The sequence below is a fragment of the Papilio machaon genome, chromosome 8 (genome assembly GCF_912999745.1).
Source record: "Papilio machaon chromosome 8, ilPapMach1.1, whole genome shotgun sequence".
Taxonomy (NCBI): Eukaryota; Metazoa; Arthropoda; class Insecta; order Lepidoptera; family Papilionidae; genus Papilio; species Papilio machaon.
In genome coordinates this window covers 7,364,742-7,390,276 of record NC_059993.1, presented here as the reverse complement: position 1 = coordinate 7,390,276, position 25,535 = coordinate 7,364,742, and the positions used below count along the sequence as shown (strand labels likewise).

The 25,535-nt window shown below is 33.8% G+C and overlaps 2 protein-coding genes across 3 annotated transcripts in view; one reads left to right on the top strand and one right to left on the bottom strand.

The window, feature by feature from the left end:
• Nucleotides 1-12,332: 12,332 nt before the first annotated feature.
• LOC106720101 (ATP-dependent RNA helicase DDX54) lies at nucleotides 12,333-18,578 on the top strand. The gene is made up of 12 exons (XM_045678889.1): nucleotides 12,333-12,649; nucleotides 12,797-12,976; nucleotides 13,338-13,521; nucleotides 13,740-14,086; nucleotides 14,290-14,500; nucleotides 14,782-15,008; nucleotides 15,567-15,761; nucleotides 15,993-16,106; nucleotides 16,211-16,350; nucleotides 17,069-17,204; nucleotides 17,888-18,041; nucleotides 18,400-18,578. The coding sequence occupies exons 1-12, from the start codon at nucleotides 12,449-12,451 to the stop codon at nucleotides 18,576-18,578; spliced, it is 2,268 nt and encodes a 755-aa protein (XP_045534845.1). The 5' UTR covers nucleotides 12,333-12,448.
• A 2,714-nt stretch (nucleotides 18,579-21,292) lies between these two features.
• Nucleotides 21,293-25,535, bottom strand: part of LOC106720237 (phosphatidylinositol 4-kinase beta) — a 46,358-nt gene continuing 42,115 nt past the window's right edge. For both annotated transcript variants that reach the window (XM_045679127.1, XM_045679128.1), the window contains exons 5-10: nucleotides 24,949-25,119; nucleotides 24,163-24,396; nucleotides 23,363-23,541; nucleotides 22,739-22,850; nucleotides 22,511-22,652; nucleotides 21,293-21,914 (exon numbers count right to left, since the gene is read on the bottom strand). In XM_045679127.1, the coding sequence (XP_045535083.1) occupies nucleotides 21,733-21,914; nucleotides 22,511-22,652; nucleotides 22,739-22,850; nucleotides 23,363-23,541; nucleotides 24,163-24,396; nucleotides 24,949-25,119 (1,020 nt within the window). In that variant the 3' untranslated portion in view covers nucleotides 21,293-21,732. The remainder of the gene's footprint in view (nucleotides 21,915-22,510; nucleotides 22,653-22,738; nucleotides 22,851-23,362; nucleotides 23,542-24,162; nucleotides 24,397-24,948; nucleotides 25,120-25,535) is intronic.

The window sequence follows — 25,535 nt, the reverse complement described above, 5'->3', positions numbered from 1 at the left end:
TTACGTCATTCCACGAAAGTCTGCAGTCATTCCAATAAAATCAAACGTTCGAATTAAGAAGGAAAAGACACTTGGAAAATAATAATCAAACTTGAAATAAATTACATGCTTTATTGAGACTACTAAATAGCTTTCAATCTTTTATCCTTTACCTACTAAAGTAAATTCCTTTTGCATTAGCTGCAATATTTTTTTGCTCTTATCTATATTAAATAGAAAAAAGAAAAAAGCTACATATAGATAATTTCCGTGTCTCAACATTTGAACACATTTCTTTTATTTAAAGGCGCATTTTTTTTTAATCGATAACATGGTCGTTACATGCCTGGTGCGAGAGATTTCGTGTTCACGTATACCATAGCGCTTGAATGAGAGAATCGTATCTATTAGTCGTTAGCGCCAGCATGCGTTGGGCGATAATCCTTACGTTTGCTTACCGTGCATTGTACTCCGCACGATGTTTGCTTTACATAAACTGATCATTTTCATTAGTCGTTAGCCCGTATATGGAAACTCTCTTCAAGCAGTATAACGACCTAGTTATAGATGAATGAATTTGCTTGTAGTCAAAACAATCAGTTAACCTATTTAGATAATTTAACTTGAAGGCAATTAAACAAATATGTAATTTATTTTTGTTATTTTCGTCCGTTCTATTTTGGTTTTGTTTTCTGTTTCTATTTTCCTATTTATCTTATCTGTGGTCTCGAGAGAATCTCTATGGATAAGGCAAATAAATAACATCGAAACCTCTAGAGAATTTGTACATAACATATGTGTATAAACAATAAGATATTAATAATTACGTCAAAATAGATGTTTAAGAATCTACTTATATCGTTTAACAATAGATTTAACAATATAAGAACCATTTCATATTATGTTATAATTTGTAAGTTTATAAATACCAAACAATTTAGAATAAATAATTGTATTTTTGTAAAATTAGAACAAGAGTCAATATTTGTATTTCATAAGTTAAAATTAATTAGTAATATTACGCCATTAATAGCTTTAATTTTTTTAAAGAATTTCCAGTAACATATTTATGTTATTTGAATAAAATGGAAAATATAACTTCGTTGTTTTTGTTATCCTATACTTATCCCCGTGTACTGTTGTAGTACTGAATAATTTGAAATAATGTTATTTTAGACATACATTTTTTAATTTTAAAGCTTGCAAATTTTTGTTTGTAAATTAAAATTTTGTAATTTTTTTTGTAATTAATATAAAATTTAATTTGTAAATTTGTAAATTTTGTCTTTGTAAATTAAAAACTATCTATCTAAAGAAAGATATTAAATACTACAGTCCTTCATTATCTTACTAATATTATAAATACAAATGTTTAGATGGATGGATGGATAGATGAATGGATATTTGCTTGAAGGTATCTCCGCAACGGCTCAACGGATCTTGATGTAATTTGGTACAGATGTACAACATAATTTAGAAGAACCCATAGGCTAGGGCTATTAGGTTTTTTTTTTAATTTAAAGCGGTCAGAGACGCGAGAGTCAGCTAGTATTATGTAAATATATGTGTCATGAAGAGTTTATCGAGCGCTTGGTGGTGCAAGTAAAGGGCACCAGACCACGGGGAAGATCACCTATGAGGTGGACCGATTAGCTCAGAGCGGCTATAGCTGTCCCCCTGCACGAATGTACAAAAAAAGGCAGAGACTAGGGAAGAGTGGTAACACATCGTAAAACAGGTCACCGATATCTGATGACCACGAGCAGTCTGTAAAGACTGTAGCGACAAAGAAGACGAAGAAATAAATATATTTAGTAACATGTTACGAACCATGTCAAAGCATTAGTTATCAGTATTTGTATAAGACATTTGACACAGTTGCCAATATTTTGCAATAGATAAAACAAGCAAATACGAGCATGTTTAAACAAAGCCCAGTAAATAAGTTTGAGGTTATAATAGGTTAAGGAGTCGAATTAATCTTGACCTATCACACATTAGTATCTGGTCGCAATATGACGTAGCTTGAGCAAGCTGTAGCTATATTTAATTTTCCTTGATTTAGATACAAACTAGCTGTCGCTCACGACTCCGTCTGCGCGGAATTAAAAAACCTATGTTCTAGATATATGCCAAATTTCAGCGACTCATGCAGCCGTTTTGGAGATACATTCTAACAAACATCCATAAATGTACACAATCTTTGAACAATCTTGACACACCACAAGCGTACGATTTCACGCAACTTGCCTGCCAAAATTACCTTACGGAAGGCTGCCTCCTGTACTATTTCCTTAGTAACGGAACTTTAGTTCTAATAGGAAACCAAGAAACTGTTCTTGTTTATCTTTGGTGAATACTAACAATCAATCAGATTAGCTTTATTTATATTATATAACAATCAGATGTGCTCGTGACTTCGTCTGCGGGAAAAACTCTCTTCCGTTAGCATTTTTAATCATTTAGGCTAATTATTTTACTTAATAAACTATTACACATTAAAAATAGCCATGTCCTTCTCAACCTGTCTTATGGCTCTAGACTCTGTACTGTACCTAATTTCTTTGATATCAGTTCAGTAGTTTTGGCGTGGCTTTGGCATTCATAATATTAGTTAGAATTACTTTATGCCTTACTAGATTTTGTTCGCGATACCGTTTGCGCGGAATGGAAAAAAAACATAAGTAGCCAATGTGTTCTTTTTAATCTGTATCAAATTTCATCAAGATTAGTTGAGCCGTACCGTAGATAACTACAAACATCCATCCATCCGTCTGAACTTTTGCATTTATAATATTAGTAAAATAAAGTATTACACATTTAACGAACAAATAAAGTATTCTTAGTATGGCAATTAGTGACTATTTCTAAGTATTCGTGCCAGTAATAAAACATAAATATGTGCTATAAATAATAATGAGGAAACAACATTCATACACGCATTTAGTTCAGGTCAAAACGAACGTGCGGAAGAGATATATGTTAAACGAAGGTTATCTTTCAAACGGTCCATATCACGGGAACATTAAAAAATTTGACTATAAATTAAATTTAAAGTGCATCAAGATTTAAGCATGCACGTTTTACGTGTTATTCGTATAACCAAGCTAATTTATTTTTGAACAAGATGTCGCCGCGACTCCGTTCGTGCGGAATAAAAAAAAACGTAATAAGTTTTTTTTTAATTCCAGATTTCCAGACTATGTTCTAAATCTAAGCCAAGTTTCCGCAAGATCCATGTAGCTGTTTTGGAGAAACCTTCAAGCAAACATCCATCCATCTAAAAATTCGCATTAATATTAGTAAGAAGTAAGATATATAGATATATTTATACTACGATAATATTATAAAAAAGAAAGATTTGGCACTAACTAAAACTACTGAACCGATTTGAAAGCTACACTATCCCCGAGTGACATGGGCTATATTTATTGTAATTTATTTTTTTATTCCACGCGGACGATGTTGCAGGCAATTACTATAATCTTATATTTCAGTTGAAGTCTAAAGTACTAAAATACGAAAATCAATTTAATCAACATAAGAATAAATTGATATAATGAATATACGTTAAAACATCAGTAATTAATTTCTTAAAATCTACTTATCATGTTATAATTAAAATAAACCTATTCAAATTCACTCGACCTTAAAGATAAGTAAATAGCGAGAACCTATTTATAAACATGGATCATTTTATAATAGATATACAGATCTCTAATCGCACAGTTTATATTTAAAGTATTTTATATTGCCAAATAAATCAATAGTCCAAAAGCAGTAGTGGCCGTAATAGGCAAGTGCGGAAGTAGTTTCTGTTAAATTTATTCAATGAGAAAAAAAACAGGAAACTTATTTATTTTTGACCAATCTAGTCAGTAATTTATTTATTACTAGCTGTGCCCGCGATTTCGTCCGCGTGAAATACTGTCTTCGGGTAACATTCTTTATGACTTTGGCTATTTTTTTTACTTAAAATTATAAAATATTACAACAAAACATAATGAAGTTACAAAATATTCACATAAACCTTACTAATTTCCATACAAACTTACGAACCTTGAATGTCATATTTATTTATATCAAATCAATATCCTAAAAATAAGTTTCAAGCTTCTAACTATAAAAATGACGATAATTCCATACAAATTTCTACCCCCACTCTCTAACCTTTTCGCATTAAAAAGTAGTCCTTTCTCAGACTCTAGAATAACTGTGTACCAAATTTCATTTAAATGGTGTGTCAATCGCAATATCTAGTGTTACTCCAGGTAAAACCTACACAAATAGACCGACGTAGTTATCTGACCCGGTGGGCATAAGTCAAACTAAGTTATGATAGCTAATTAGACACCATGTTAATGTCAAAAAAGCTTCACATGATAGTAGTGTAGTAGTAATACTGTTGCTGTCTTGTCATTTTTAGTAGGATTTACATATTTTCTAAAATAACCGCAACAGTGGCGCCCCTCTCCCCGGCTCATATATATTTATTTGACTATAGTTAGACAAACTTATCTGGGCCGGTAACGGAGGCGCTGTTATCGCAGTTAGTTCTGTCACAAAATAAGATAATTACAGTACAGCAAGGATCTTATGATAGTGATCCATATCCATACGTCAATCAAGGATATAGTTTACTTATCTTACTAATATTATAAATGCGAATTTGAAGATGGATGGATGGATGTTTGTTTGAAGATATCACCAGAACGGCTCAACGGATCTCGATGATATTTGGCATAGATGTAGATTATAGTCTGAAAGAATACATAGGCTACTTATTAGATTTTTTAATTCCCCGCGGAATCACGGGCAACAGCTAGTAAAAACATAATTAATGTAATGGGTATGACGTGAATGTTATAACAATATAATTGCAAATAATTTCCCTTGAACTTATTAAATGCAATTTCTGCCCCTTGTGTATAATTATCTAACATAATGGCAAAGATATCTCGCATATTCCGTGGCAAGAAGTATCGATAACGCATTATACACCGACAAAGTTGCAACATGTTTTTATATTAATCCAATAATTGCAAACGCAAAAGATTATTTTTATTGAGAAGGATTCGTATTTCGTCGTACTTTTATAGTCAAATCTTTTTACCTAATCGTGATAAAATTTATTTTAAATAAAAGCATTAAATAGCCTAAAATCTGTAATATATCTGTAATAGTAAATCCAATTAAAAAAAAAAACAGTAAACAATAAAGTAGAAAATAATAAAACTTACTAAGCTTCATAATAACAAAATTCATGCAGAACATTTCTAAAAGCGTTAAGGATTTTAAAATTACGCAGTGTGGTCGCACAGGTCCGATAAAAAACGAATCTACAAATTATATAAGCCATTTGCGCATTAAGTTTGTTGCAAAAAAGTTTTGAATAATTTCAGGGTCAAATGAAAGATTTATATGTGATATTATTATACGTCTAAGCTCTTGCCCTAAAACATTTGATTTAACTAACATTTTCGTATTTACACAGGCATCGAAACCTTTTCACAAGTACCTATCTGTTTGAATTTAAAAAGTATTTTGTGTCCACTGTAATATGAACCATTTACAAATGTACGTCTAAGTACTTTTTCTTATTATTTTTTGGTTGCAAAATCGCAGCATTAAAAGCTTATTCTATTTCTACAAGACTCTTTCTTAAATTCTAAGGCTATTCGTACACAAGGCGATAAAATTTTCGACACTGTTTTAAGATATTTTACTCATCACTTAAATATTCAGCTCGACTTCGCTTGAAATTATTAAACACCATTAGTAGTTCTGTGTATATACGCCACTCATACAGAAGACTTAGTCAAAGAATTAATTAAAATAAGGCATTTTTGTAAATTTGCCTTTTGTTAATTAATTGGTTATAAACTTTTTATGTAGGCAACAAAAAACTTATCAGGCAAAGATGTGCCAAAAATCGTGTCTTAAAACGTGACTTAACGGTCGCAGTCCAAATGTAATTAAGAGGGCAATCAATAACCGACACAAATCATATTTTAACGTGCGTGTTGCCGAATGCGGATAATATAACTTTAACGAACTAACCATTTAATTTTTTGTGCCGAAAGAATTATAGAATAAATTACAGTCATTTAAAAAGTGAGCTTCTATTAAATTGCACTTTACAATGATATTGAAACGAAGATACCAGTCATAAAATTAGCAAAATCATGATAATAAATTGTATTTAATCACCCAAACATATAATACTTTAATTTCATACATCTTACTAATATTATAAATGCAAATGTTTAGAATTTAGATGGATTTGATTTGATGAATTTAGATGAAGTTAGAAGGTATCTCCAGAACGGCTGCAAGGATCTTGCTTAAATTTGGCACAAACGTAGAGCATAACCTAGAAGAACACATAGGCTACTAATTAAGTTTTTTTAATTCTGAGCGAAATGAAAGAAATAACCGTGACTATTTATTTGAAAATGCGAATATAGACCGAAACAATGAGAGAAAATTTGTAGCGATACAAGATTTTCTCCCACGCAGGCCCATTTACTTGGATTCATTGCTTAAGCCAGCAAAAACTTAAACAAGAAACCGTAAAGAAATTCTTGCGTATCGGAGGCCTAATTTTAATCCTCTTTCCCTTCCACCCTTTTCTTATAAGGAAAGTATGGTAAAGGAAAGTGGATTTGGTGGTCGTGAGGACAGGAGACAGGGGAAGTGTCTTCTTTCTGTGCGTCCCGTTAAACTAAGTCCCCTCCTCCATCGATTAAAGGTCTGCTGAAACTCAGCAGAAATGTCTATTACGGTAAATACATACTTTTGCCACTTTATGATATAAAAAAGCAAAAATATATTCCGACGATTAAATAAATTGTCGTTAGACAAATAATTAAAATGTTAGCAATGTATTTAACATGAGCTGTGTACAATGTAATTCTTATTGTTATGTAATAACTAGTTGTCGCCCGCGAGTCCGTCCTCGCGGAATTAAACAAAACTTAATAAGTAGCCTTTGTGTTCTTCCAGACTATGTTCAACAACCGTGCCAAATTTCAACAAGATCCGTTCGTTCCGGAGATGCCTTACAAACATCCATCCATCCATCCATCTAAACATTCGCATTACATTTTTTTACATTTAGTGGAAAAAGCGTTGTTTAACTGGTTTTGAATTACACTTTTTTGTTATATATTGTTTTTTTTTTAACAATATTTATTGATTGATATTGAATGGATTTAATGTTAACTTTTATTGGATTTTATTCTCCAATGCTTTTATGATTGTTAGGTGCTTTAATTAATTCATTTTTAACATTTTAAAGCAATTTCTGTGCCGCTATTTCGTTTTTAAGCAAATTTAGTTTGTTAGCCGATTCAGTGAACAAAAAAATATTGCCTGTCGATACCAAGGTCGTATAAAAATAAACTAAAGGTTCATTTAGACATAAGCCGGAATCGTAACAACAATGCTCAACAATCGTTTCAGTGAGAGACAAACGTACCGTCATCGCCAGACAGTTCAAATTGTGCGTAAGATTCCGACTTATGTCTAAATTAACCTTAAGAATTTATAAAAGAAACGGGTTAATGCCCACTTGACTACATTCATAACTATAAAAAAGATGTTTTTCTACCTCCTTTGTCCACTAAGCGGCTTATCGTGTGCTGTAACTTGCGCAATTTTTTTGTTGAACTATAGTTAAACAAGGCTATCTGGCCCGATGAGAGTGGCGCTGCAATCGCGGTCAGTTCTGTCAGAAAATGCAAATACAGTCACAAAAGAAAATAGCATGAAAGAAAACTACTGACATGATATTAGCACGAAAAGAATCTTATGATACTTTTTCGACGTTATCTGGAGGGTCGCTAATGTGCTGTGTATTTAATTTGACTTATAGTCAATGGGTCAGATACTCTCGTTGGTCTATATTAGGATTTTTTTTGTGTTATTTTTCAAAATATAAATGTTGTGTTTTTAATAGTTAAGAAATCAAAGAGTCGATGTTAGAATCGTAAAGTTGTTGCTAAAATTAACTCACATACGGATGTTATTAGCGTGCGTTTCCACTGATGCGGAACGAAGACGAATTAGCCTTGAGAAAGTTTTCACTGAGGCGTAGAAGAAACTGGGGCGCGATTATTATTATATAGCTTAAGTAGAACGAGTAGGTTAATTAAGTTATTCTTCAATCTTACTTCTATTTAGTGCAGTTACTTAAATTTGTCCGTTCTTATAAAATCTACTTTAACCATTAAAGCTTTGTCTGGAATGTCTGTCTGGTTCTTATAGTTTAATATACACATACTTGTAGACTAAATGGATTGTCCGACAGACTGAGGTCTCATTCGATTCTTTCCCACAGTCAGTGGGTTAATCTTATTGATCTTTTAAACTAACTTTAGGTTGTAATGTTTGTCTTTGTCCTTTAAGATTATATCTACGTCGACTTTGCACATTTAAAAAAAAATATGAATTCACATGTAGAATATTTGTTCTTTGTGACATGATTCCTGGAATGTTTTATTAAAATACGCCTTAAAACGTAGTTTTATTTTAACTTAATTTTTTTCTAGTGAAGATTACATCTTCACGATAAGCAATGTTTTAAAAGATTCAAACGTGGTATACGTTTACTTGAGACTCCGAGTCGTTTAAATGAGAATTAAATTATCCAACGAGTGCACTCTAGTCGTTACAGCAAGATCTGGATAGCCGTTTGTAGTGCTACTATACTGCAAAATAAATACTCTTCTCTTTAATTATTCCGTCTCTCCTGTGCCCTGAACTAAAAAATAATGCCAGGTAGTTTTAAAATTAAATCCAAATAGAATTCAAAGACTTAATTGTATATTTCAAGTAAAAATATAGTTCCTTTTAGTTTTTGTTTTTGCCACGCAATATTTTATGGTTTATTAAGTTCAATGGCCTCTCAATGGTTAACCTCTACCTCTACAACTCTATAATCTACAAACACTTCCTCAAAACATAATACGCAAGCTTCAATTATGATTTTATAACTGTATGAAATACACAAAAAAGACGTCGAAAATGAAGTCGACTTAACTGTGTCGAGAGATTTGCGAGATTTAATTTTAATTTAAGATGAGAGACCAAACAGACATTGTTATATCCAGGGTACTTAATACTTATTCTGATTAACTATTAAAATGTTTTCCTCTTGTTGTCTTCCTCAAACTTATTACTACATCCCTTTCATATAAATATTTCGCACACTATGTCATAATATATCAAATAGCATGGTATATAAAGTCGTAATATAATAAAGCCAACAACATCGCAATAGAAATATCTTTTAATTAAAGTTAGTAGGTTATATTATCTCGTATGCTCTGTTCTGTAGAATATGTAATTATTAGATTAAAGACGTAAATAGACCCCTTTGACACTCCAGAAAAGTAAACAAATGGAATGACATTTATCTATTCAAATTCTAAATAGCCGTTTTAGCTACAGGAGGTCACAATGGAATCGATACATGTTGGCGAAAAATATTCTTTTTTATATCATAAGGTGGCAAACAAGCAAGCGGTCATCCTGAATCCGCCTTAACAGCGAAGCGACCGTTGCCCATAGAGATCCCCAATTGAAGATGCTACCTTTAGTCGACAGAGGAGGGCACAAACAGAGGATATATCCTCCTATGCGTCTCCTCCTCCGTCAAATCTACTTCCCATCCTTTCCTTATAAGAAATATTTATAAGAAAAGGGTGGGAAGGGAACGTGGACTAAAATTAGGCATACATGTATAACTATTTCCGTTGACATAAGTAAATACAGAGATTTCATATCAATAGTACAGCGAAAATGGAAAACTTCCATTCATTATTACATACAATTTGCACCTGAGATGTACAAACAGCTTTAGTTGGATACATTTAGGAGGTCATTATGTCACGCTTCTTGACCACAAAACGCTAAATACGTCAGTAGTATATTTATTGTCAACAATTTTTTACTCAGAATCTGTTGTTTATCTTCATACAACGTTTTAAAGATAATTCGTTGGGAAAACCCGTTTTCCATTAAAGCTTGTAGTACAGTTAGTAACGCTACGGAAATATTTGGAAAAAAATGATTCACATTGAATTCTAAACTACATCGTTCCAAAATTCAACAGCTTACAACACGTGACAGTTTAATGTTTTTTAAAAACATCAAAACAAAACACGGAAACGATTTAGGGAAAAAACATTTACCAGAAATCTATGTCAATCTGCAAACATGTCCGATACCAATACCAAGGTGAGTTTATTCGGAATATGACACTGATTTCCGCTTTAGAATTGGCACTATGATTCATCCTTAAGCTCAAATGTTCGTAGTAAAGTGGCACATAAATATTGGACCCAGGTAGTGAGGGAACGAAATTAACCTTACCGTAAAATACCACTGCCAAATTCTATTAAAAAAAAATATTATTATCTTTTTCATTCAACAGAATAAAAATCGCAATAATTTGTATTTCTTTTATGTGTCTCAAGTGTCAGGTAAAATATAACATGTTACGGTCATCTGACCTTAAGGGGTCGGACAGAGCCAAAAAATAATTTCTCCTTTAGCTCTAAACAAACAAATAATATTAGATACAAAGCCCGAGCTGTACTAACTTAGATTAAGATATTGCTCAAGCCAATTTATTTGTAGATTCCAACGAAAAAGACAGATTATAATCTATAAACTCCTAGAAAATATTAAACTTCAACGATTACGTTCGTTGCGTTGTTGTCAAGCGTTATCGACGCAATAAAACTACATACTTTCTTAATTTTCGGGATTTTTTTACCATTGGAGTTTTACGACATTTTTCTTTATTCTTAGTAAGAATCCCATCTCTTACTAACCTAAAACTACTTACTCGTTTACTAAACTGCATTCGCATAAAAAATGTGAGCAAAATAATTTTTATTTTTACTTCTTTCCTGTATTCGCTTATAAATAACAGTGTAATAACATTTATTACGAGTCCATTGCAGATTATGTATAATATAAACATTTACATTCAATCAAAGGAACTGAATTACATTAATAAATTATTTAAAAAAAAGTTCATGGCCGTCCAGCTTGTGAAGATTGAAAATTATAACATTCGAATGTGTAAAATGTGAACAGAAATACAATTATTCCGAACATAACGTGTATCGAACATAATTATAGATATCGTGGTCAGATATAAGAACTGGCCACTTCATGATGTGACCAACGTTACATGGCAACATAAATCTCCAAAGCCCACCGATTTTAGTCCCTAAACGACTTACGCAAAACTTTGTCATAAAAGTTCGTACACAGGCATGGATCCCCGATATTTTGTTCTTTAGTCGCTAAAACCAGCTGCTCGCAACCTTTTCAAGATCATCGTGATAAAAGTCGCTACGATTTTTTAGACGGCGGAGGATATCTATACAGTTGACATATAGTAGCTATGCCTGTATCTGTATTGACCGAATAGACGACGCGCTTTAATATTGTATGTACACAGCGCGCGCAACGCGATTATTTTCCTTGTGTATTGCATAGGTCGGTTAGCGACTATAATCGCCGGGTTTCGAAGATTTACGTTGCCTTGTGTACGGAGGGCCTTACATTGATAATGCGACCTATTCTTAATTTCCAATGAAATTAAAACATAATTTGTAGCTGTATTCTTAAATGTCTCTGTTAATTTTTAAACTTCTTTTTCACGTTAAATTAAATAAAACAAGAAACAGTAACGACAACTTGGGTACATAGATTTAATGATGATTTTTAATACAGTTGTCTTATTTGGTTCTTGGTGTTTTTGTGCACCATTGTTTAAAATTTGTTACTGACATTAATTTATATATATCTTTTAGTTCTTCGCTATCATATAAGTTTAAAGTTATAAAAATAATCAGAAATTATCTCATTTAGTTTACAATGCGTCGTTGTTTCTAGATATTATTATATGTGCAACAAAAACTTGTTAGTTACCGCATTCTAATGTAATAATTTCCTATTGAACGACTTTTTATAGTTGCAACATACATAAATGTTTACACAATTACTTTTAACCTTGTGATTAAAAAGCCTAGATATTGGGTGAATCTACGCAATGGCAGTTTTTATAGACTGTAGGTCAAATAGTTATTTTAAAAGTTTAATGTTAGAATTTTTAAAAAAATTATTTTAATCCATTAATCCCATCACATCGTACTTTCAGTTGGAATTCTATTTTGATCCAATATTCCCTTAAATTATCGCATTAATTATTAATAAGATATGCCGTTAAAAATGGTACGAGGACATCGTACCACTTTAAGTAATAAAGTTAATTTTTCTCAAACGAACACCTCTACTTAAAAAGAACAAATGTCACTGTCAATGTCAACTTCAAACGTCAAGTGTTGAAATGAAAACATGTATCTTGTTCTTGCACGTGCAATTTAATTAATTGATTTGTTCTTATTCTTATACTTATAAAGAAATGTGTAAATAAAACTATTACAAAATGTTGAAACCAAAAGACTTAGTTGACAATCTTCCGGGATTTGAAGCCGTTGAGAAAAATGAAACAACCGAGAAAGAAGCGCACGAAAATAAAAAGAAAAAGAAAGGATCTGGTGGTTTTCAGTCGATGGGATTAAGTTTTCCAGTTATCAAAGGAATAACCAAAAGAGGTTACAAGCAACCGACACCTATACAACGAAAGGTTAAATTATACTATATTTTAAACCTAACCTTAAAAATAAATTTAATGTCAGTTTTATATCATAGCATCGCTTAGATATATTATAATAATCTATTGAGAATATTTAAATACTTATTAATAATATTTTGGCATAAAATTTGTTTGCAGACCATACCCATTGCCTTAGAAGGTAAAGATGTTGTTGCCATGGCTCGGACAGGATCTGGCAAAACTGCTTGCTTTGTTTTACCTATTTTAGAGAAGCTATTATCGCCTTCTCACAAAGCCCAGCCGGGAAAGAATCTTCGAGCTTTAATTTTATCACCAACAAGAGAATTGGCTTTACAGGTAAGATCACTTTTAAGAAAAATATTTCGTTGTATTTTGAATTTGCTATATGCCAACCTTACATAGTGTGATGATGACAGGGAAACAATGATTGTATATATTATACCCTAAGTAATCTATTCACAATGCAATATTGTTGACATTAGGAAAATTGAATTTTTTTTTACCTTATCTCAAATTTTTTATTAGTAGTGATATCAAAATGAGTAATTAAAAAAAAAACACTGGCAACACTGTAAGTTGATTAAACTGTCTGTTCTATCGTAAAAGCTCAACAAGTCAAGTCGTTTCATTTAATTTAACATTTTTCAATATCATTAATCTTAGGTAACAATGTTGTTAAATTCTAAATGTGATACAGACTTTAAGATTTGTGCGAGAACTGGGTAAGTTTACTGGACTGACATCTGCGGCAATTCTTGGTGGAGAATCAATAGAGCAACAATTCAGCGTGATGTCGGGCAAGGCACCGGATATTGTAGTGGCTACTCCGGGGCGCTTCCTACATATATGTATTGAAATGAGCCTGAAATTGGACAACATTAGTACGTTATTATGAGTATATTAATATTCTTTAGAGAATAATAGTGGTTTTTTGATGTACCTTATTTAATTTTTTTTAATTGTAATCAAATTTACATGCAAAGAAATCTCTCAATAGAATCAAAAATATGTCTAACTTTAATAAAATAATAGTTATTTATTAGTAAGCATCATAATAACTTTAAAAACAGCTTTTACCTCTTTATTTGTCTTTTCACAGAGGTTATGGTATTTGATGAGGCAGACAGACTCTTTGAACTCGGTTTTGGCGAACAACTCAGAGAGATTGTAGCAAGACTGCCTTCAAGTCGACAAACTCTATTATTCTCAGCGACAATGCCTAAAATGCTTGTTGAATTTGCAAGAGCTGGACTCACAGATCCGGTGTTAATCCGTTTGGATGTGGATTGGAAGTTACCATCAACATTGTGGCTGGCTTGGATATCTGTGAGAGCGGAGTTAAAGACAGCTGCTTTGTTGATGTTATTAGACCGAGTTTTAACACCAACGTCACCACAAGCGGTTGTTTTTGCTGCTACAAAACATCATGTAGAGTATTTACATTTGGTGAGTTAAACAAGTTGAGAACTTAACTATTTTTGTATATGTGTAGTCTATTAATTTAATCTAAAAGGACTGTTTTAATTTTTTTTTGTAAATTACAATGAAAATGTATTTTTAGCCGACTTCAAAAAGAAGGAGGTTATCAATTCGACTGTATTTTTTTTTTTTTTTTTAAGTTGACATTAATTACAAATTCGTATTTTTAGATCCTACAACAAGCTGGTATTACATCAACATTTGCCTACTCAGGTCTTGATCCCTCCGCGCGTAAGATTGCATTGGGCAAGTTTACAAACAAGAAGTGTTCTGTACTTTTGGTAACTGATGTAGCAGCGAGAGGTTTAGATTTGCCCGCATTAGACACTGTGATTAACTACAACTTTCCTGCGAAACCTAAACTGTTTGTACATAGAGTTGGTAAGTTATATAGAGATTATCATTTTTAGCTTTAATTACTTATGCTTGTAAGAAAACAAACTCAAAAAATCTAATAAATTTTTCTATCTTATCTTCCATTCCGTTCAAATGTATGCTGTGTATTATAACTATAGTACTATAGCTAATTTTTTTTATAATAATTTAGTCACATCTATCTGGAATTTTTGTACACGTACCAACCTTATCTTCAACATGTTTTCATATAGTCTATTTCTTTAAATTCATATTCCAACCACTTAAATGCACATTAATCATGTAAGGTAGGAGTGCCCGTGCGGGTAGAGCTGGGCGTGCGTTCTCACTGATAGCCGCTGAAGACATCGCTCATCTGCTGGACCTGCAACTGTTCCTGGGCGCGGAACTTTTGCCACCAGGAAATGAGTTCGGGAACAGCTGCCCCAGTGGTGTGTGGGGAGCCATGCCTACCGCTCAGCTGGAGCTGCGACAACAAGATGTACTGGCATGGGAGAAGAATTACTCGGAAATTGTATGTTAATATTTTATCTTTTGTTGTTCGCTTGTTGCGTGAATGAAAGATGAAGAGAATTAGAGCAACTGATATCTATATAATGGAAAAATGTGTTATAAAGTACAGGATTAAGACATAGAAAGATTATGTTATTTTTCTATCTATTTATATTTGTAATAAAATCGGAATGTCTGTATGTATTATCAAAACAAAAAAAAATTGCGTTATTTCCGGGTAATCTCCAGAACGGCTGGATTGATTTTGACAGGACTTTGACGGGAATGTAGCTGATGCCTGTGGGCATACTATTGGCTATATTTATTTTTGCGCTGACGATAATACTAATAATGTTTAAATTATCTAATCTTACTAATATTATAAATTCAAATGTTTCAATGGATGGATGGATGAAGTTTGTTATAAGGTATCTCCAGAACGACCATGGATCTCGATGAAATTTGGTATAGATATAGAACATAGTCTGGAAGAAAAAATAGGCTAATAATTAACTTTTTTTTAATTCCGTGCGGACATAGTAGCGGGCTACAGCTAGTTTGAGTATATGTATGTGTTTAGGAGGAAGCGGTGCGCGTGTGTGAGCGCGGCTGGCAGCAGTACGTACGTTGGCGCGAGTCCGCCTCCGCGGAGGCCAACAGGCGCGCAAAGACCACGCCCGCGCCGGTCGCACCACATCCATACCTGGTGGACTGCGCCTCTGGTGATCAGGCCGTAGATATGGTGGAGAAGATCAAAAACTACATGCCTAAAGGGGTGAGTTAAAAACTGGGGGTAAGCAGTGGGGAAGTTGTATTGTACAGAGTAAAATTTAATAAACTATTCGAGGTTTTATTTTTGATTATTCGAAAGCTCTTACTATTAGATTTTTGTCTGATTTTCTCTCACTTTCTTAGAAAAAGACGATATATCTATAATTCTTCTGGTAGTTGGTTAGCAGCAGTTACCGTAATATTAACATATCTCTTTGTAATGTTATTTTTTCAGACGATATTAGAACTGGGTGGTAAGAACGACTCACCAATGTTCCTAGCGATGAAGGCAAAGCGACGAGTACACGGCAAAAAAGTACAGAAAACACGCGAGAACAAAAACAATCAGGTAATATTGTAGCAAAGTTCTACATCTTCATATTTCTGTCTACCCCCATTTTGCTGAAAGTTAAAGCTTATTTATTTCTGTACAACTTGTATGTTTTATTTCAGGTGGATAATGTATTAGAAGACACGACCAATGTGAAATCAGCTAAAATCTCTCAGAATCAGCCAAAGAAGAAAAGGAAAGAAGTTGTTCGGGATGAAAATTATATACCACACTTTGCTAGCGATCAACACACTGAGTCTGGGTAAGTTTTTCACAAAAAAATACAAAATTTAGTCTTTCCAATAAGTTCTTCTCTGTTCTCCAATCTTAAACGTATGATTGGATGAATTTAAAAAAAAATTTCGCCCCCCATCTTCATCTCTAATCGGAATTAAATGCTACTTGTTTGAGTACTGTTTAGTTTTCGTTGTTACACGTCGAGTATAATCTAACTCAACTAAAATTGATGACCTGAAGATCAGCCATGAGCTGATTCTGAGCTGTTCTCATTTGTGAACCGGTTCGCACTCACACAATCACATCGTGAAGAGCCGTGAGCTGCCAATTTAGTCGTCAAAATAGTCGTTGAGCTGAAACTCAACGGTCCAATGTTATATGAACTTTTGCACCGGTTCAAAGCTAATTTGCAAACTTCTTCTTGTGTATTATTTTAGAGCATCGGTGGCTCAGGGGTTAAACACTTGACTTGCAATCTGCAGGTCCTGGGTTTGAATCCCACCATGTACCAATGTTTTTTCCAGTTTCGATTAACATATGTACATTTATCCGTCGTTTTAACGATAAAAGAAAACAACATGCAACCAACACATATCTAAGAAATTCAAAGATATGTCTGAAGTAAATCCGCACTTGACCAGCATTGACTATGGTCTAGTTACCACTAACTTAGGGCAGACTCCGAGCTCCTCAATGGGGACGTATAGTGAGCTGATGATGATGATGGTATGGTTTGCATGCAGTATGGCTGTGAACTTTGCTGCCGGCGCTGGCGGGGCGGAGCTGGAGCTGGGAGCTGACAGCGGGGAGGCAGTGCGGCGACAACGCAGCCAATTGCGCTGGGACCGCAAGCGGAAGAAGATGGTTCACGTCGACCCTGTATGTATACGTAAATAGTACCAAGGATATTATTGCAGTTTGACATTGACAGGTGATGGTTACAAGTTCCAAGTGTTACCAGTGAGAAAATATTTTCTAACTTCCAAAAGTTATCCATTTTGCAACTTCAAATAATTGATTTGCAACTTACTGATCTGAGTTCTCTTAGTAATTACTATTTAAATTGATACATTCAAACAAATTAGCAATTTAATGTTATAACATCATGTGTGATATTTTTATGGAATTTCGAAATTATGAAAATGGCAACATTAAACCTTGCTGCCGCTCCCTTATTGGTCAAAATAAGACAATGTCAAAATGACATTGTTAGTTCACATATTCTCTAACTGACACAAGATTCTTGTGAAACTATATTGTACATATACTCTAAAACAGGGATCCCCAAACTATTTTGTACAAGTGACCCCCCTTTTCCAAAATGAACCATTATCACAGACCCCCCCATGGGCAAATTACCTACTTTTAAGATCAATTATTATTATTTTTCATTCTGACTTAAATAAATAGAAGAAGACAGAGTGAGAATTAGCAATTCTTTAAGTTAAATATCGACCCCCTTTAAGAATCCCTTGTCTAAAATGTACATTTAACTTGTACGTCGATTCAATAATATAAAGACGTTATTGATTTCTTTGATTTAATGTGAATTTTGTTTTCAGGACGGTGGTCGTAAGATGATCCGTACAGAGAGTGGGGGTCGAGTGCCGGCCTCTTTCCGCAGCGGTCGCTACGAAGACTGGAAGAAGAGGAACGCGCAGCATGATGATGATGATGATGATGATAATAATGCGCAACAGAACAGGATGAGACCAGGTACTGTTAATCGCGTATCGAGTGTGTTTTTATTGGGAACTAGCTTCTTCTCTCTAATCCTTCAAATTAAATTCTTCCAGATGTTTACTTCAATGTCTAATTTCACCGAAATCCGTTAAGATATTCTAGAAATACCTTCCAACAAACATCTATCTAAACTTTCGAATTTATAATATTAGTAAGATTAACACTTTAATTAAAATATTACAACAGTAATAATTTCTGTGTAAAATGTAATTTTTTCAAACATTTTAGACTCAATTTTATATCTTATGAATCGCTTATACGTTTCCTCTGTTTAGCATCATTTTTGAATTGACCTGTTGGTTATTTATATCTGCAATGTTATATGTAACAGCATCCGAGTTCCGTCCTCACTGGGTGAAGCACAACGAGCGCGTGGCCAAGAAGAAGTCTGAGGCGTCTTCGAAGGAGTTCCGCAACAAACAGCAGATCGTCAAAGAGCGCCTGCGCAAGGAGAAGATCAAACTGAAACTAAAACATAAAATGAAGAATAAAAAGAAGAAAAGGAAATGATATACATATTTCAATTAAAATATAAATAATTATGTTGTATTAGTTCCGTTTTTTATTTATTCAGTTTCTTCTTCGTCTTATTTTCAGTCATATGACGCCCCACTACTGGGCAAAGGCCTTCCCTAAATATGACTACGATGATCGGTCTACCAGCATCCAGGATCCATAAAATCTTTAACAATGTCATCTTTCTTTCTGTTAAATAGAATTTATTACTTTTTTTACATAAGGTGGCAAATGATCAAGCGGTCGACCGCTGCCCATAGACATCCGCAATTGCAGATGCGTTGCCTACCTTTAATCTACAGAGGTGGAGACGCATAGGAAGAGGTTATATCCTCTTTCTGTGAGTCTCCTCTTCCGTCAAATCCACTGCCCTTCCCATCCTTTCCTTATAAGAAAAGGGGTGGGAAGAGAAAAGAGGACTAAAATTAGTCCTCCGGCACCACACTCATCAGATTGTCCTTGGAATTACTTCCACTTGACACCTGTCTTTTGTGAGGTCGTGGTATTTCATGTTGCAGGATCTACCACTGTAGAACTTGATCCAGTACATTCTTAAGGTCATATCAATGTAGAAAAAGAAAAAAAAACATCAGAAATAAATTCATGATATATGTATATTATTTAAAAAAAAAATTAGATAAACATTAATGTTACCTACTTACAATTATCTGTACAGAATGATAAATAACATGAATTAATTTAGATGAGAAATTACAATTTCCGGGGAACTTTGGATGCAAAAAAACACATTCTTAAACCTGATTATATAAGAACAAACATATTTACAAGTAATTTATTTTTAATCTAATAAGAAATATTCATAGATACATTCATTATTATACATAATTCAATCTCACAACAATATCCAATTGTTTTAAACACATCAAATTTTTTTTCATACATATGCCACATTTAGAGTTCTATATTGGTCTTTAAATGGGACCTTTAGTATGATAATTCTACACTAAGAAACTGCCTTAGTGTCTGAATGCAGGATTTAGTCAAACAGAATACTTAATCAAATCATATTACATAGAAAAAAACTTGAGAGATGTCAAGGGACACCCGGATGGAACGAAGTTCCTATGAATTTTCGTTATATATTGTCACGTCGTTGCCATGGTTACTATAGCAAAAAGTGTCGTGACAACTTTTCGTAAGAATTTTTTCCGTCTAGCCCCCTTTCACAACGCGCGAAAAGGAACTTCGTTCCAAAATTTAAAAAAAAATGCAATTAAAATATACCAAACATGACTACTCATAATGGAGTTTACACAGATTTAGAAAATGCACAATTAAACATTAACAAGTATTAACTTAAAAATATTACAAACAATTTCAATAATAAAGCGTTTAAAAGACACACTTCTTAGCGTTGCATTTTTAAAATAATTATCAAGAAATGAAAAAAAAAAATTAAATATCTTCTAATAATTGTAATAAACGGGTTATTTATTCTAAAATTTTTAACCAATAATTTTATTTACGATCTTTTGGATATTTTAAAATGTTTATATAATATATAACATGCATTATAAATTAATACATAAGTTTAAGACATTAAAATATATATTATATATATATATATATATATATATATATATATATATATATATATATATATATATATATATATATATATATATATATATATATATATTCTTTTATATATATATATATATATAAAAGAAAGTCGTGTTAGTTACACTATTTATAACTCAAGAACGGCTGAATCGATTTGACTGAAAATTGGTGGGCAGGTAGCTTAGAACCAGGAAACGGACATAGGATAATTTTTACCCCGTTTTCTATTTTTCTTATTTCGCGCGGACGGAGTCGCGGGTAAAAGCTAGTATACAATAAAACCAAGACAATACAAAATTTACAATATTCTTTTTATAAAATATCCAAATGTCAAAATTAATGCAAATAATTATTATAATTATATAAAGAAATAGAAATGTTATATACTATATAAAATTACATAAGGTATATTAATTTTTTATATAGAAGCAGATTTGGTTATATATTTAGCTCGTCACACAATATATGGAAGTACAATAAGTTATTCAAATTTATTAATATTATATATTTTATCTACATCATTCATTCCTTCACGTGTCCATTTTCAAACTGTATTTTTTTTAATTTCCAATATCGCATTCATAATTCACGTACATTTTAAAAACTATACAAAATAAATTGGGCAGATAATAACTAAAAATCATACACACGCCTGAAACAATCAGTCTTCTCATTGCGAAAATTAGTAAAAATTTTCATTTTTCATATATTTATTTACAGTTTTGCACATCCTTGATACACTTATTTAATCTAAAAGTTCAAGATTTTAATAGAAATGGAATTTTAAAGTAACTGAAAACAATTATTTACATAATTTGGTTTATATTTGAATTTACATCGTGGTTTTTTTTTAAGAAAACGTCGTCCAATTTGTGTTATAATTTCTACATAGATCTAAAAGTTCACTAATCGAGACTACAATGGACGGGACCAAAAGTATGAGTGAAAGATTTCTAAATAAATTGAATAACATCACACAAATAACATTTAAAAAAATACTAGTTTATTGAAAATTTAAGGCTTTAAAAATTATAATGTTCTCTTAAGTGACTTTAAAAAGTATAAAGTATTTTAATGAAAAAATACAATACGTCATAATTAAAAGAATATTTCTTTTAAATTTAATTCAAATAGTTTTGATGTACAGAAAATTTTATATATTCCAGCAGTTGGTCTACGAAAATGATCATAGACTCGTTATACATTCGTTCCACAAACTTATCTAGACCTGGAGATGGCGCTGTCAGTGCGGTTAGTTTTCACTTACACAAGACGTCCACTTTAATTTCACTTTTGCCCACCAGGTCCGATAAGTTTGTCGCTACTATATACTGTTGTAAGTGCCGTGGTTATAGTATACCTATTGTAAGTTGTGTCGCAGCTGTAGTATACTGTTGTAAGTTGTGTCGCAGCCGTAGTATACTGTTGTAAGTTGTGTCGCAGCTGTAGTATACTGTTGTAAGTTGTGTCGTGGCCGTAGTATACTGTTGTAAGTTGTGTCGTGGCCGTAGTATACTGTTGTAAGTTGTGTCGTAGCTGTAGTATACTGTTGTAAGTTATGTGGCTATAGTATACCGTTGGTATAGTACTGGTAGTTATCGTAGAGGCGTGTGGAGAGCGAGCGCAGAGCATCACGCACAAGGCGGTCGACGAGAGCCTGCAGCTGAGGCTCCGTACGTCCGGGATGAAAGCGAGCTCGGAATGATGATACAGCACTGCTGCTGCGCAGACACGATAACTGACCACCTGTAAACAACAATTAAAACTAAATAAATAATTTTATAACACCATCTGGAATACTTTCTCAGAGGATAATACAATTGTGAATTATATATACTACCTTTCCACTATGATCATTTATTCAATTCCTTTACATCAACATTAAAAATGGTTTAATATACTCATCTATACTAAATAAATTGTTAATATCACAAACAATAAATTATAATTATACATAACAAAACTCCCTCCTCCTCCTCCCCCCCCTCTCCTCTCCCTTTTTTTATAACATTTTTCACAACTATTTATTTTTCAACTGCTTTCATTTCTTCATCTATTACGCACGACTTCGCGTTACCGGCCAGTACGACCTCCTTGACAGCGTACAACCTCTGTCGTGCTACCAAGGAGGTTCTATGAGCATAAATACTCGTTATACAATAATACTTCATTAATGTATGCTAACTGATGGTTTGGAATGAACACGTTACAAGGATAAAGGAAAGGAGATTCAAAAAGGAAATTTATAGCAGTGTCAGTCGGCTCCATCGGTTGGGTCGGATGTTTGGGGATCACTGTGATAAAACATGGTATTTAAACTGATGTAATATCAATGTACGTACCCATGCGCATGATCTCAACGAGATGTATGAGCTGGTCGCAGTGTTTGCGCGCCGCCACCAGCCCGCGCAGCATCAGGATCTTGAAGTACGAGAACATGTCCGAATCCTCTCCATCCATCACTTCCACGAACTCGCGAGTCAACTACCAAACAAACATACGTTTAATTAATTACTTAAATTACATAAAAAAAAACTAAATTATCTATTAAAAATAAAATTAATGTGTACCTTAAATGGTGAGCTTTCGAATCCTAAATTCTTCGGTGAGGTTGAAAATATAAAACCAAAGTCGATATGAATGATGTGTCCCTCGCTGTCCAATAGAATGTTACCATTGTGCCTGTTGACAAACATTTATTATAACAACTAGCTGTCGCCCGCGACTCCGTCCGCGCGCAGTTAAAAAAAAAACAAAATGAAAAATAGATGTTGTCCGATTCTCAGACCTACTGAATATGCTCACAAAATTTCATGATAATCGGTCAAGCCGTTTCGGAGGCGTACGGGAAAGAAAACTGTGACACGAGAATTTTATATATTAGATAATCTATATACACTCCAGAAATACCATTTGCCGTGATCCGAACGATAAGTAGATGGGCAAAGTCGAGGAAATTTATTTCCTACCCACAGTGATATGTAATTACATAACGGTTATAATATTAAGTGAAAACTTTTTATAAAATCATATGCTAAATTATACCCAATACAAATAAATAAATAAATTCGTCCTTTTCATTCTCTTTGACAAAATAAAGACAACAATATTTTATCACTGCAGACAAGCCCATAGTTATGGTGATAATTTGCGGTACAAATTTAAGTGGGAAGCAAATTAAATTCTTTCGCTACCTGTCCTTGAGTTGCAGGAGGTAACTAGTGAGTGCATACGCTGCGGCGGACTCTACGAAGTTATTCTGCGCTCGCAGGAAACCCTCACTATTTGGAGGTCCATGCTCCAGCTCCAGCCACGCGCGTAGAGACTTGCCCGACTGCTTCTTTATCTGGTGCAACGACACCGTGTTCAGCACCTAAATAGATTAAATTTTCTATCATAGATATATCCATAGACAAGTAAAAAAAAAGAAGAGCAAAAGGATTAATTATACCTAGCTCATATGAAACTGGAGCATAAAAAACTGTTTTGCTATAGTAATAAGTAGCATTTTACTTTGATATCATATAATTTACCAGTTGAGTGGAAAACAAATCTTTTATCCAATCTATATATAAACTAATAATATAACTAATACTGTTAGAAGACTAAAATGGCGTCGGTCGAGACACATGATGAGAGAAAAGAAGGAAAATAGCCTAGATTGGTTACAGAATAATACCCACGACAGGGAAAGTGAAAGGAAGGCAGATAAAGAGGTGGGAAGACGACCTCAAAAAGGTGCAGGTCGATTGTGGACGAGAGAAGCCAGGGGACAGACAGAAGTGGAAATCTTTAGAGGAGGCTTTTGTCCAAGGATGTTGTAGATTAAGGATGGAATTAATGGAACAGTCGCCGGTTTAAATGTCTTTTTTTTGGTTATTTAACAATGTCAATAATAAAAAAAAACTTTGTAAATAAAATCTTCAGCAATAAAGGCTTTACTATTATAATATATAAACTAGTTAATGTGTACAGCTACAGTTTGAGTACTGACCGGCTGTATGAGACCGCACTCTGCATCCAGACAGAGTATCTCATAGGGGCGCAGTCTGAGCGGCACGCGCTCAGCACGCCAGGCGGCGCTCAGTCTGCGCAGCAGCTGCGCAGCCAGCAGCTCCTGACGCAGGTCGTCGCCCACCTTCACGATACATCCGAGCAGTCGCCACCCAGACAGCGAACCGTACGGAGATGATGAACGCATACGAGCTAGTTTGCTCTCCCATGACTCCTGGAATTGTAGTGATAAAGTATTAGCTTATGTCTTATATAGCTCGGCCGAATTTGAACTATTTGACGTCATTCGAAATATTTAGTGAATTAGTTCGAACTGTCAATGTCACTGTACAACTGTACTGTCAATTGTTACCATTAGCCCCCATGCCCGCTGCGGGGAATGATACGGTGAGAGGGGAGGAGGCAGTGGCGACTAATACAAGCCCCACCCACAACGACAGAGCGTGCTTAAGCCCCCACCGAGCTAAGCCCCCCAAGAGAAGTAATATATACGGCACTGTGGCGGGCATTCGGGGCAGCTCTCTCTCACTCAAGCTAGCAGCAGCAACTCTGCGACTTAGTGACTCAGAGCGGACTTTAGTGTACTCTTAGATTGTAATTTTGTGTTGTTTACTGTAACAAAATTTAATAAATTCTCTTCTTGCAACCAGTTTTTATTTTATACAGTCCACTTGAAATAGTCAGTCTATTATCAACAGTCAATGTTATGTCAATTAGAAGAGATGAGATAGAGATGAATAATTAGAGAAAGCTGTGGTATTATTACCTTGAGAGCAAGAGCTGATGGGTCTGCAGGGTCGTGTCTGAAGGCATTGGGAGGTGGGGCGGCGGTGGCATCAGCCAACCGTCGCCTCACCTCGCCCGCACCCACTGCAAGCGACTCACGCGACCCGCACGACGACGCCGACTGTAGCGACGCCGCTGACATACATGACATCTGCACAACACACACATTTTACATTCAAATACTCTAGTTAATGATAAAGAGATAAGAACGTGAGAGAGAAAGACAGTAACCACCCTTTTTAATCCCATTATCTTTAGGGCTTTAACAGGGTTATATGAGATTATATAATTCGCTTTTGGCGTCCCTTTTTGTCCAGCGCCCTGGGCAACCCCAATCGCACCCTACCCTAACACCGGCCTTGACAAGAAAGATGATACATTTCTAATATAATTAACACTATCTCTTTATTCATTCACTTAACCGTAATTATACCACATCTAAATAAACAAAGATGGGTCCTACTAAGGTACATTGCGGCTAAGATGCATTTTCTTTAACTGAAGCATAATTACCTTAACACTTCAGTGTCACTGTCAAATGATATGATTGTATCAAGTGATGAATAG